The sequence below is a fragment of the Ammospiza caudacuta genome, chromosome 8, assembly GCF_027887145.1.
Source record: "Ammospiza caudacuta isolate bAmmCau1 chromosome 8, bAmmCau1.pri, whole genome shotgun sequence".
Lineage (NCBI taxonomy): Eukaryota > Metazoa > Chordata > Aves > Passeriformes > Passerellidae > Ammospiza > Ammospiza caudacuta.
Genome location: NC_080600.1, coordinates 25,631,723 through 25,646,500, shown reverse-complemented (window position 1 = coordinate 25,646,500; position 14,778 = coordinate 25,631,723). Strand labels below are relative to the sequence as shown.

At 33.7% G+C, this 14,778-nt stretch overlaps 1 protein-coding gene across 9 annotated transcripts in view; it reads right to left on the bottom strand.

The window, feature by feature from the left end:
• The window catches only part of LOC131560487 (sodium channel protein type 2 subunit alpha-like), a 39,571-nt gene that overhangs the window by 12,719 nt on the left and 12,074 nt on the right, over positions 1 to 14,778 (bottom strand). For 7 of the 9 annotated variants that reach the window (XM_058809243.1, XM_058809245.1, XM_058809247.1 and 4 more), the window contains exons 12-17: positions 13,510 to 13,642; positions 12,445 to 12,683; positions 10,459 to 10,632; positions 9,333 to 9,689; positions 7,059 to 7,508; positions 575 to 692 (exon numbers count right to left, since the gene is read on the bottom strand). In XM_058809243.1, coding sequence (XP_058665226.1) covers positions 575 to 692; positions 7,059 to 7,508; positions 9,333 to 9,689; positions 10,459 to 10,632; positions 12,445 to 12,683; positions 13,510 to 13,642 — 1,471 coding nt within the window. The remainder of the gene's footprint in view (positions 1 to 574; positions 693 to 7,058; positions 7,509 to 9,332; positions 9,690 to 10,458; positions 10,633 to 12,444; positions 12,684 to 13,509; positions 13,643 to 14,778) is intronic. The other 2 variants (XM_058809252.1, XM_058809251.1) reach the window with 1 other exon arrangement.

The window sequence follows — 14,778 nt, the reverse complement described above, 5'->3', positions numbered from 1 at the left end:
ATAAATCAAAATATTTAAGGACCTGCAAGTATGCTGTTCTCACTTCTTTACTTAAATAGATACACAGGATCTCATCCACGTGTTTTAACCCACAGTATATTTATACAACCTCTCTCCCCATTAATGGTGCAATCTCAACAAAAGTTTATTGCTTGAGTCAAAATCTCCATCGAATGAATGATGGTGCATTAGGAAGTGATCAATCATATGATTTCATTTTAAATTTCTTAGTAAAGTGAGCCTAGTGTAGGGTTTGATCTTGCAGATTTCACTACTGACAAAGTAATTTAAATTAACAGAATTACTGTCTGCTGAGAATAAGTTTGTAGAATTGAGCCTAGTGATTATTTTGAAATATTAAAAAATTACTACATACACACATATTGAACTTTGCTTTAACAAATAGTACTTTGTAGATGTCAGTATTGCTATCTACAGCAGGCAAAGTTAATCATACCCTAAGACTTGATGAATTACGATCCAGGACTGCTATAGCAAATAGCTTCCTTGAAGAGCCAATGTTTGTTGCAAACAAGCAAAATGTAATTGCTAGGCCCAAATTTTATTTCCATACCTTCTGTAAAGCATGCTTGTATTTCTGATGCTTTTTCTGGTTCACTTTCGCTTTTTTCTTCTCCAAAGACAGTTAAATTAACTGTACTTCCTTCTGATGAGCTGGAAAAATCTAGCTTCTGAAAATAAAATTCAGTTATATTTTTACTTTATTAATATTGATATTTTTAGAAGTGTAATTAACCAAGCATGCAACACCATGTGTCGATAATAAGAACAACAATGTTTTTCACCGGAAATACAAAAAAACATCCACACGTAGCAGTCAATGCTGTTGAAATGTGCATAAATTGCCACTTTCTATCTACAGATTGTACAGCGTCTCATGGAATCTTTCATGGAATTTCAGAATTTCTAGAACATTAACTGTTACCAAGTTGATTTGCTGGTACATATTCTATTTATTTTGCTTCCTACTATTACTTTCTTATACATTTCAACTGGCATTAATTTGCATTCTTCTTTGCCAATGCACATATGTAGTACATTGTGCATTCTGAAACTACCCATTACTCTGGTACACATACCTGTACAGTCAACACCCAGAAATAATTTTGGGTTTTTTCTGGGTTTTTTAAATAATTAATATTATAATTAAGTAAGTCATATTATTAAAATGATCCTCAAACATAAAAACAAACATTCACACACAAAACCCCAGCCCCATTCCAATACAAGAATAAGAAATATATTATTTTGCAATCCGCCTGTGTACTGCAGAGATGTGGACATTTTAAGGGAATATGTGGTGTCCTGTACACTTAAGTTAAGTATGAGTACCAAACTAAATCAGAGTAGTTTTGGTCACAGCATTCTCTGACATTTTACAATGTTACCATCAAGAGGTATAAAACATCTGTAATGAAGTCACACAAGTAAATGTCTGTAGGGAATGATGTAAGCACACTTTATAAAACAACCTCAGTTTTGCTAAATCAACACCAATTTTACTAATTTAGTTATATTTTTATGATTAAGAGATATCTAAGAGATAAATGCAGATAAGTTACTATCCAATCAAGTTGTATTTACATCTCAACTGTTAAATGTGAAAGGACACGATTATTTTTGTTAATAAATAATTTTTTGTTTGTAAAAGAATAGTCAATATGATAAAAATAAGCAACAGTATTCTTCATTAACTTAAATTAAAATTTTTTTTTCATATTGCCTACTTTCCTATTACTTTACAAACTGATTATCTGGAATAGAACACCCATAATACTTATGTTTACTGTAAAAATGTATTTTCTTTTTCAGCAACATAATTTCAAAACAGCAATATTCACATCAAACAACTTTTCCTATCATTACCTCTACTGAACCCAGGGATAGCACAATATGCCTTCCACAATTCTAATATTATGCTGCTTTCATCATTCCATGACATAGCATATATAATGCAAAATGTTGCAGTGGTGGTGAGTAAACTAAAACAATTAAGTCACACTATTACTTTTAAAATATATTCTTTTTAAGAATAAAGAAGTTTTTTGTCATATTATTAATAAAAAAATGAAAGCAATGTGAAGTACCCTAAGTAATTTGAGCTGTAAGCTTAGCAGATGACATTAATTCAAATGAAAATATAAAAGATGAAAAACTGCAAACAAAATAGTAACTGAAAAGAATCAATATGTTTAGAACATGAAGTTATGTATTTCATTTAACTCATGGTAGAAGAATCAGAGTTTAGAGCTTTTTAAAATTTATTTTTAATTTCAAAGGGCAATTTTCTTTACTCTAGAAATAAAACTAGAGATTCTGTGAACTATTTTGATATAAACCAGGTAGTCTGGTCTCCTCTTCTACAGATGGTGTAGAGTATAATCCTACTGGTTGAAGAGTTACAGATTTAATTAAACATTAGTTCTCTTTTTTATGTGAAGGGCTCATACTTTTCACTATGATACAGGTATCAAACAACAACAGCAACAACAACAACAAAAAGTGATCATAAAAATCAATGTGCATAGCAGAGTTTCTCCCTCTAATTAAAAATTAGAAGTCTAGTTTATTTGTTATTTACAACAGAAGTCTTTGCAGAAGTCTAACTGATCTGGGGAATAACTCCAGGAAGAGAACTTTTAGGAAAGACAGAAATGTTTCTCCTTAAACTTCCAAGGCCCTTAGCTGCTGTTCAGTTTACTAAATAGAGGTAAGAAGGCCACATTAGATGTACACTAAACACTGGATTGAATGGAATTACTTAGAAAAAATTGCCACACTTATCTATTAGAAAAAAGCATGGCCTTATTATGCAGGGAAGGGTAAGTAAGACAAAGTGACATTCAAATGAAAAAAGATTTGTGTATTTTTCAGTCAAATGACTGGAAGGTCCCAGTTTACTGGTTTGCATGCTGCTCTACACTGGTCCAGACTCATGTAAGCAGAAGCTTGAGTTAGGAGCAGTGTCACAAAATCAACATCCATCAAATAAGACTCATCCCCTAATACCTGGACCAGTAGGATGGGATATCACGATTCCACTCTTCCCTACTCAAGTGCCTTTTTGAAAATAGCTTCAAAAATCCCTAGAAAGATAATTTTCTATTCTTTCTCAACAGTTTAGTGTCCCCTTGTACACCGAAGAGAGACCTAAATACTTCCAATATGTAATACAGTGCAAAAGAATAGATGGAATATAATGATTCCACAACAAATCCACACAAATAAAAGCTGTATTTTCAAAAGGATTATCTCAATGGTAAAGAGCAGAACTGTCAAACTACAGAGAAGAGATCATCAGGAATAAGAAATGCATAGCTTGGTACAATTAAGTGAAATAAAAAACTTTTGTAAGTTTTATGGTTCTAGAGTTTCTGAACTTAGAGGTTTGGGAGTGTAGTAACTCCTATTTTGTCTTTCTAAAGGTTGTCTTAATTTGATCCTTATTCCGAGTTTTCCTATTTTATATTTCTTTCTTTTTTGAACATCCTTATTTATGTAGTTTTAAACCATCCAGATTTATTTAGATACCTGCATAGAAATTTTGATTAATGTTTTATGATTGTCTTGATAAAAATAAAGCAATTGGATTATGTTCACAAAGAAAAAATCATTTATGCTGAAGAACAAAACTTACATAAATGATTCCCTACATTCCAACCTTGCAGACATATATAAACTTCATGACTAGAATATAACTACATCATTACACCCATATTCAAGGGAACTATGCATATGTATAAAAAATTACATTTGATTTTTCCTAGGAGTGTATCTTTCATCTTATGTTTTAGCTTCTCTTACATGAGAAAACTGAAATGTGAATTACAAAAACATTGTGAACAAACACAAAACAATTTATATAAAGGTTACTAACATTTTAGCATACAAGTAACTGTATATATGTAATATTACAGAGGCATTGGTCAAAATGAATGTGATCAGAAGATGTTCATAATTACATGACAGCTAAAAACATAGTACAACAGATGAACAGAAAATATCAAGTGAGGACAACCTTCCCATTGTCATAAAATCATAGGTTGTTAACCTCTTTTGATCTTGAAAAGTGCTGATGCTTAATCATTCAGTTAACAAGAATAAAACTTACAAAGCATGCATGTTATGCCACAAATATAGTACAGAAAATACCAAAGATGCAACAAGGAGAGAAGGAGGTGTGGGCGTTGCCCTCGGTCATGCTGTGATGTGAGTCATGGGACTCAGCTTACAGAGCTGCACATGTTCCCACTACATTGCAACATATGGGGAAAAAGATACTGGAGCTGAGTAGCATGCAGGCCAATCAATCTCAGAAGTGATCAAATATGTATGATTTGTTTAGGTAACCTGTGTAAACATGCTGACACGCTGCTCTGCCTGGTTTAAAAGCACCAGTCTTGACTGATCCAGCTTGATTTTACTCCTGTGAGAGAATGGCACGCAATGAAATTAAAATATGGTACCCCTGAGGTTGTTTGAGTAATGGAAACAGAAGTGTGGATTCCTACTTACTTAATATATGTCACACATTTGCAAAACATAATATTTTTAGGTGTGGATTAGAGCTTTAGGCATATCCAAATATATAATGGAAAAGGTAAGATTAGGAGAACATCTGATGCTCATAGATGGAAACTGGACTTGGGCCTGAACATAAATAACACCCGACAAACAAAAAGCCAAACCACCACCGAAAATCCCTTCACCCTCAAATCTTCCTCCTCCAGAAAAAAAAAAAAAGACCCAAACGAAAAAGAAATACAGATGCACCCACACTATTTCAGCTTTAGGTATCCTTTAAGTGGTAGTAATTAGACATTAAAAACAACAGAACATATTTCTCCTTGCATTTCATTTTCAAGGTCTTCGCTAGATGTTAATTAGGATACATCTAGGTCCTTTCTTTCAGAAAAGAGCTGCAGGCAAAATAAAAAGTAAATCATACCATTTTAAAAATGGAAACTTCTGCATAAGATTTCCCCAGCATCTTTAAATATTTAACTGAATGATTTTAAGAAAAATGTCAAACAGTTCATTATGGATTGTAGCAGACATAGCAATGAAAAACAAAACCTTATGCTGAGCAATCAACCTGTAAGTTCCTCAATTTGTCTTCTGGTATAAATCTGATCTCACTTCTTAGCAATGGCTTCTCAAGGGTTCATCCTATAATGTGGCTATGTAACAACTCCGACACAAACTGCTCCATTTAAAGGGGAAGTCTGAAAGAAAAAGCTGAACTAATCTACAAGAAGAAAGACCATTTCCCTACTGACTATGAACAAGTGTACACAAATAAGGGGTGTTTTCTTAGTTTATGTATCTCCTGTGGTTGCCAATTCTCAGCCAGTTTTCCAAATCTGAGGAAGTGAATAGTGATACTGGATAACAGTATCCTATAAATGGCTAGTGCTTATGTATCATCTTGAATATCAGATGTAAGAAGGCACAGAATTTGTCACTCAGTTCTACAATATAAAATACTGAAGAAATAGGTGTCTTCAACTGAAGGCTAATTTCCAGGCAAGTGGTAGATTTCAAGTTAAATTACCCAGATTCATTAAATATTCCTTCCACAAAACCCAAGTTTTATTAAAACACTAAGAAATCCAATATTCTTCAGTCAGATAATAATATGTAAAAGTTGGAGTAGTTATTCAGCAAATATTATAGCTTCATTACATAGAGTAGTTTCTGTTTTAAATGGGTAACAATACTGATGCTTTGCTATAAAGAAGCCTCTTACTAATCTACAGTCTTCTCAACTGAGTGGTCAATGTAACATCTGCAGCAACACAATCTTCAAAAAGTAGATGGAACAAATCAAGGATCAGGAAACAAGCTACTGAAATAACAAAAATAAGTGTAATACGGCTGAACACTGTAATCTGTAATAAAAGAAACACCTAAAGAATACTTTGTTACACCTTTCTAAATTTAATTTCACTACATTTCCCAGGAACGAAATTATTTTCTAAACATTAGAAGCAATACTGGCAAATTAACTGCCCATTCAAAACAAAACATCTGAAAACCTAAAAAGCACACAACCAATCAAAAATCTCTCAGACTCATCAACTGAATGCCCAAAAACCAACCATACACAAAGAAAACCCAAAAAACCCCAAAAGTAAACAAAAAAAAAAAAACAAAAAACCCCAAAACAACGCAGACAAAGCAATCCAGACTGGAGAACAGCTGTCTGCACAAGTGATGATATTCTATTTATGTCCTCGTGTCTTCAGGTGCCAGAAATGGTGATACCACACACAGTCTGCTCAAGCCACAGATTGCAATCTGAATTTTTAGTGTCTTTGAAAATCCTGCCAAAATCCATGATTTTGCTTTTCCCCTCAGACTGAAGCTGCTAACAAATGACTACTGTCCTAGAGATGACCCAGTTTAAAATGAGACAGTTTTCTTAGAAATGACTGGTTTGAAACTCCCCCCCCCAAAAAATAAGAAATTAGTATTTTTTCATTCAGTAATTCTGGTTTTTTTCCTTGAGTTTTTAGTTGATACATTCATATTATAATACAAACATTGCTCCCTTGGCTTTCCCCCATTATTTTGATTTCAGAACATGAAAACTGTTGCTACTGCTCTCATCAGCCTGAGTCAGCACCTCTGTTAAGCTGATTTTCCTTTAAGAATATTAATATTCTTTATTATTATCTTCCCTAATATTTTTAAATAGCAGTTTACCTACATTTAGCTCAAAGAAACAATTATAAAAAACCCAGGCTTTTGACACTTTATTCTCTACATAAGTACTAATTTCCCTATTCAACTAACAGTTTAGTAGTTGGCTTTTCAAACATCTTTATAAATGGGTTCACATAAATTTATACAGTTCTATCAGGATTTCCTACTCTCTCAAACTCCACTTTCCCACTTCAGATTATTCATACTCTGTACAGTCCAAGAATCTTGAGTTACAATTGCTTTGCATTTCTAAGCAGGAAGAATTGCACTATGAAACAATACAGTCAGTATAATTAATTTGTCTAAAATATAAAATTTTTAAATTTTACCTCCTTGCTTTCATCCGTATCTGAGTCACTGCTAAACTCTTCTGTATTCAGACGTTCAAAATCAGACTCTCCAACAGCTATTGGTACCGTAACAGTAAGGCTTGGGTTGGTTATGAATGGTGCATAATCATTGTCACCTATAACAGTGGCCATTCCATTTTCAGTTTTGCCATAATTTTTATCTATCCTTCGTTCAGTGGCAGTGCAGTTGGGAATGCAATGGTTTCTCTCATCATTCTGATCTGTTGCTGTTCTTTGATTTACAGCAGCTTGTTTTCCCAAACAAGGCCTTCGGATGCATTCACCTGCTTTTTTCTTCACATAATCTATTCCCCTTTGAATCCTTGCCACAGCAATCTGCAAGTTGTTCATTTCATTATCATCGTCTGTAGCAGCAAGGTTGTCTGAACTAAATGAACTCAGCAGCAAGGCCAGAAAAAGATTCAATACCTAAGTAAAATAAAAAAAACCAAAGACAACAGAGCTGATTTTTCCCATTTTTCATCTACATGCTTATTATGAACACATTATAAACACAGGCTTTGTGTTTTCATCTACAGTAACGATTCTGAAAGTACACAGTAAATAAAATGCAAATTCAATTTAAGTAAAATACCTTCCCTATACCTCAACAGAGGGGATTTTGTGGCTTTACATTGCTTTTGTTTGTAGAAGGTCAGAAATTATTGATTCTTTGGCATTGTCTGAAGAGATTCAACATGTTTACCTTTCTGGCAAATCACAGCACTCTGATCTATACAGGAAACAGATTTTCTATGTGCTGGTCCAAACACACACAAATAATTTTTTTGTATGCAACTTAAAAAATGAGGAATGCACCCTGCCTTTCAATGCCCAAGTCATCCTTTTCCCACAACAAGACAAAACATAGAACACACATCAGTCACAAAACCCCAGAGGTTACCAGGAACTCAAATGCCAAAGCAGCAGAGTACCAGCTCTTAAAATCTTGAAATCAGCTCTCCCATCAGCTTGGAATGCAAGATGATAAAATATTTTAGGAATACATAAAGACAAATGGACAAAACAGCCATGAACATACAGCAGGGATGTGTGCTCATGTAAGAAGTTTTCCCAGAGCTATGGAATAAAATCAGAATATAGTAAACACTGTGGAAATATTCACATAGGTGGATACTTCATTCCACAAAATTCAATCTTCTGGTATAGAAAACTACTTATGGAGTTTAATCAAACAACTTCACAGTTCTCTTCATTATAAGACAATAGATTAATAGAAAATCCTGAAGCAAGTGGCTGTGCAACTAGAAGCAGGGCTGTCTTAAAGATACTTACCTGACTCCTCTCAGAAATTTTATTCTTAAAGAATATGCACAGGATGGCTAATTTAAAATCTCCTCTGCAACAGAAAATAACTTAAAGCAGAGATGTTTAATAACAGAGGGAATGAGAAAAGTGGTGCAATAGGGAGAGCAAATAATGTCTTAAATACTGGTGAGTTAAAAAATATAAATAAAACATTTAAAAAGAGAAATTTATATAAACTAGTGCAAATCTGATGCTTTCCTCTGAAAAAGAAAAATGAAGATATAATACAGGCCATGTCAGAAATATCTGTAGAAAGCGCTTATGAAATAGCAAGCAAAAAAGTGAAGCAGCAAAAGAAAACCTGAAGTAATTGAAGCTGAGATTTTTCCTGCATAACAACTTTCCTTCTAATTCAAGTTTCCTTACTCCATTTGTGTAAAATGCTGGTGGTGCAGCATGCAGGTCTCAAAATGGCATATGCTTCGGAGTCTTAAGAATGCAATAGCAGTCATTTAGACAGGAGAGATCAGAAGATGATTTACAGAAAGGCCCAATAACCTGCCTAAGTGTGATTGGAAGCAAGGACTAAATGGATTAGGGAGAAAAGGCCCTGCTATATCCTCTCCTGCAAATAGGAAACTTCCACTCTGGATGTCCACCACTGAGGGTGCCCTTACTCTTCTCTCCCACTCTAGGTAAGCAGGAGTAGCCCACAACACCCTGAGCACCTGGAGCTGCACACTCTCACCCACATCCTCTGAACTGCACTCTGGACCCGGCGGGGTTCATCCTCCAAGCCGAGGACTCTAGGTAGGACCAGAAATCTAACAAACAGAAAACTCCATTTCAAAACCCACACTCATAACAAATCCAGACAATAAAATAATATTTAAAAATCACATTAAATAATACTTTTATAATTAATTACTGGTTCTCTTACCTCTCATATTCTAAATGAATTGTAAAATTGTTTTGACTACATACCACTAGGTTTCCAATCACCATGACCATCATGAAAACAATAAGGCACATGGCTTGGCCTGCCACCTCCATGCAGTCCCACATGGTTTCTATCCATTCCCCACACAGCACTCGGAATACAATCAGGAAAGAGTGGAAAAAGTCGTGCATGTGCCAGCGAGGCAGTTCACAGTCACTGGAGATCTTGCAGACACATTCCTTGTAGCTCTTCCCAAAGAGCTGCATCCCAACCACAGCGAAAATGAACACAATGATGGCCAGCACCAGGGTCAGGTTCCCCAGAGCCCCCACTGAGTTGCCAATAATCTTAATCAGCATATTTAGAGTTGGCCAAGATTTTGCCAATTTGAAAACTCGCAACTGGAAAAAAAAAATACAGGGATTATTAGCAGTAGTTACAAAAATGTTATAGAGGTAGCAGTGTGTTACAAACTAGTGACTCTAGCAAGAGCAAAAAGAAAAACTTCAACATGATTCCAACAACCATAACTTCCATAGCATTTCATGAAACCCACACTTTTAAAATGTAATAAATTTTAGACGTTGGTTTTTTCCCCCTGTGTGTTTTTTTTTGTAGTGTTTTGCTTGTTTGTTTTAGCATATTTATGCTTTTCCAGATGAAAGAAACAGCACACTAGTTGTATTTGTTCAGACAGTGGATTCTGAATACATACACTTTGGATATTACATGTAGAAACAAAAATATTTTTCTAATAAAATAAAGATTTTTTTTTGCTAAGGGGAAAAGAAAAATCAATCTTCTTAAAATTTATTAAACCCATGAATTTTTTAATTCCTACATTTTAAAAGAACACCTCTAGCCTTCTTACTACTTCCAGACATGAAAGCCAACAAGACTACAAAGTTTTCTACTTCTCAATATACTCTAAAAAAATTGTACATTTCACTAAACTTCACTCATTCATGTTTAAACAATTACAATAAAATTACAGCTCTTAATTCTGAACAGTAAAATGGCACACAGTATTCAATGATAAATAATTTTTAAAACAACCTGCAGATATACCCTGTGTCAATTACTAAAAAGTATACTAAAAGGTGTCTTATTTATATGAACAGAGTTGAAATACAAACATAATTCATTAATTAATGCAGATGTACTATTTACCAATCGGAATGACCGGAGAACGGATAATCCATCCACGTTTGACAAAAAAAGCTCCACCAAACTAAGAGTAACTATAAAGCTATCAAAAATATTCCAGCCAACTTGGAAATAATTAAAAGGATGCATGGCAATTATCTTGAGAACCATTTCTGCTGCAAAAATTCCAGTAAAAACCTGAAGAAAAAAGCATTACTGTTACTTTATGGATGAATATGAAGAAGCTGAACCCACTGATAAAGAACAACTGAAGTAAGAAGTAGCATCCCTCTTACAGCAGGATGTCACTAATTAAAATTATCACAAACTGAACCCCAGAGAGAAGGTAAGTAGCGACATCAAAAAGAGCTCCAGCATAAATATGTAACATCAGTTAAAGCTAAGGTACATTTAGTATCTACTGAAGAATAAGCTACTCCTAACAGGCTTCAGTTTGCTCCTTTTATCTGCCATCTATCTAATTAAATCTAATTAAAGGAACTTTCCCCAGCAAGATAATGCACTTGCTCTTGTCAGAATGGAAGCTGCTTTAACAAAGGTGTGTTGGAAAACATGAATTGGTCATAAATTGAAGTGATGTACCATTAACAAAGTCTATAGAACAACTCATAAATAAGCTTATCTTCTCTAACGGCCAAAAAAAGCTCAATTATGCCAAGGCTTGAGTAAGTAAAACTCCTTTCTGACTCTGAATGCCTCTGACATCTTCTGAAGCAGCAGGCAAACCACACCTCTGAAATAAATTCATTGTATTTACTATAGATGCATGACCACCAGTATCTACAAAACTGCATAAATTGCTATCATTCATGAGAAAGATCAAAAAAAGTTCAAAAAAGTCAGGAGCATTTTACAGTCTCTAAAATGCAGAGCTACAGAGTCCAAAAAGGAAGAAAGCAACTGCTGATACCATACCAATGTCATAGAGGCATACAGATTGACTGGGAGCACACACAAATTCCTGGCATGAAGGAACACATACACTCACACATACTAAACTACTCCATTACATAGGAAAGGTAGGAATGGGAGTTTTCTGGGTAAAACATACAAACACAATCACAAGACAGCTCTCTGAAACAGTTACTGATCCTCATCTATTTGTCTGCCTTATCTTTTCCTCAAAGGCATCCTGCATGTATTTTAAACAGCAACATGAGATATTTCTCTTGTACAGATAAGGATCTCTAATTCCAGGTTAAGGTGTAAAAAGTGAAATATATCCATATTGGATTAAAAAAAATCAGCATATAATTTAAATGCTGATACTTTGACTCTTTAAGTCTGAGTATGTTACCAACATGTATTAGAATTTCACATATTCCAATAACCAAATTGTTTTATTATTTTTTTAGATCATAATCACCAGAATAACCACTTAGAATAAGCATGAGTTAAGAAGTATAACATACCTGTATTATTGCTTTTATAAACCAAAATAAAGCTACCTCACCAAACCCAACTCACACACTGTGTCCACTAAGGAACAAAACTCAGCTGCACCAACAGATACTCTTAGAATAAGTCACGCATTCTTTGCCTTCCAAATTGTTATGGTCCAATCAAATAAATGGTCTTCAAGAAAATCAACACATAGTAATAGCAGTGAAAAATAATAATAGAAATTAGCATTCAGCTCTTTTTTTGTTGTCAATGGTACTTACACTAAAAAGGATCTAACTTGACTCCTACTTATTTTTGTAATACTAAACAAAAACATGTCAGATTTCCTTCAGTTTCATGTAATTCAAACTCTGGCTTTTGGAAACTCTATTGAAGAAGTTGTAATACAGAAGACAAAATCTAAGATGCAACACCTCTCAAATACTCTTATATACAATATATTCCAAATGGCATTTTTAGACTATTTTTAGTACAAATAACCCTTTAATATTTATTTTATGGGATGACAAAAACTATAAAAGCAATTCTATTCCAAAGAGAAATCAGGTTCCACCAGTATAAAATTTTATAGATTGAAGGACTTACCAGATTTCCTACTGTAAGTACAGTCTCAAACTGGTTAGTCATTGGATAATGTTCCATGGCCATAAATAATGTGTTTAAAACTATGCAAACAGTGACAGCCAGATCAACAAATGGATCCATTACAATAAATTCAACTATACTCTTCACTTTTAACCAGGGCTCACAACAATCCCAAATCAAGAAAGTATGGGCAAACTTATCCCAGCAAGGTGGACATTTTTGTCTAGATCCTTCAAGTTCTGGGGAAAAAGAGAAATTTACAGTGAACAAGTTTTGGAGAATGTTCAAGTAATTTTTTATCTGGTTTTTCAAGTTTTAAACTTTATACCTGGAACCACTAAGGACACTTGGAGGAACGTCCTCAGATTTCCAGGAACTTAATTTATTGTTTCTGACACAAAAGCTTTTAGAAGACTTACAGAAAAACCTCAAGTGTTCTGAGCAAATACTTTAAAAACATGTCTATTTTTAATAACATATGATCTTGTTTAAAAAAACACAAAAAGCCATAAGAATTATGCTTAAGATTAGGGATCTTTTTTTCAATTAATCTTTCAACTTCAAAGTCCTTTTAAATGTCTAAGTACTTATTTTCAGGAAAAAATAACATTAATTTTAACCTTAAAATGATTTTGAAAATTATTCAAGCTTTTTTCATTATTTTCACTAGTAGTCATTCCACTGTTCAAAGCAATCCTTGGAGAAATTTTCTTCTCCTTATTAACTAAAGCCTGGCCTGGAATTTTCTCTAATATCTTTATGGTATGGTTAGTGGCAAATGTATCACAAGGCATTTCTTCCAATAACTGCATTGCTAAGCATGAATAACAAGCATAAAACACATACATAGTACCCATTTTAATTACAATGAGTTTTCTACGTCAGCCTGCTTACCTGCTTCCTTTCTTTTTTCACTATGCGCATGCATTTTGTTTCCTGTTATTCAATTTATATATTTGCAATGACTACATATTTTTTTTCTTCTCTGTTTGTATTGTGGTATAATACCTTCAAGCAATCTAAGACTATGTCAAGAAAGTTCAAGTGTCTGCAGCTATAACATACCTTCCATTCTGTTTGTGATAACATCAGCTAGACTCATGGCCCTTTCCCTTAAATCAGGATCCTCCAGCAACTCCATTGGTATTTGATATGAACTTGTACGTCTGTTTTTTATTCCTATTTCTGTGGTAGTGCTCTAAAAAAAAAAATAAATTAAAAGGTGTGTAAATTAAATTAAACTTTAGAAATACTAGAAATACTGTGGATTTTTAAAAATTTCTATTTTCATTATATACATCCTAATACAACTAATACTTTTAAAACGTTAAGAAAAACATTTGGATACTTAGTTCCCATACTTCCACTGCATTATACTCAAATAACATTACTCCACTTTAGACACCAATAAATTTTGGAGGGGGCTACAGCCAAGAAAACAAAGAAAGACTTGCAGAACTTGTGTAAAAACAATTCCCAGTTCCATACTTGCTCTACCAATATTTCCATTCTAAACTAGTTCATTCACAAGACCCTTCTAACAAGGGAATAATGCTAGGAAGATTCTGCAGCAACTATTCCATAAAATAGTTTTAAAGATCAGTTTTGATCTCTGTACCCATTCAAAACTTAATTTAAATTATATTTTCTAAATTCAATCATTATCAACTCTGATTTATTTTATGAATTTCAACTGAAGTAACAGCATAGGTCTGACTTCATTGATCCCAAAAATAAATACTTGTTTTTCATGACTTAATTTTAAAAAATGAAAGTTGTGTTCTAACTATAGTCTTGAGCACATCTCAGTTATGAAGAATTTTTGAATGCCCAAAGGATGGGGACACTTTTTTCCAGTCCATTAAATAAATGCATTAAAATAAACGTGTAATAAACTGCAAGAAAATTATAACTGCAAGGCATCTGGCTGATAACTGCAAGGAAGCTGGCTCATGTACTTTCAGGTGCTATGACACACAGAAATTGACCAAAAAATTTAGTAAAATAATAATTTTGGGAAAAAATATGCAGATGTCTCTGCTCCATTCCCAAAGCAGACTGAGGGAAAAGGAAAAACAGAGCAGAATTAAAATGTTTCGTTGTTTTGGGGTTTTTGGGTTTTTTTTAATTATACCCTGATCCTAGGCAGTGAGCAACTCAGTCTTTGAAACCCAGGAGGAAAAAATGCTTTCAGGACTTTTAAGGCGTCAAAATAATCTTTAAGACTATGCTATATTTGCACAATACCAAACGTATGAACAAATGCACATTACTGACTGCATATTTACTGCAGAATAATGCATATTACTGACTTTTCTTTACTAAGAAAAATAC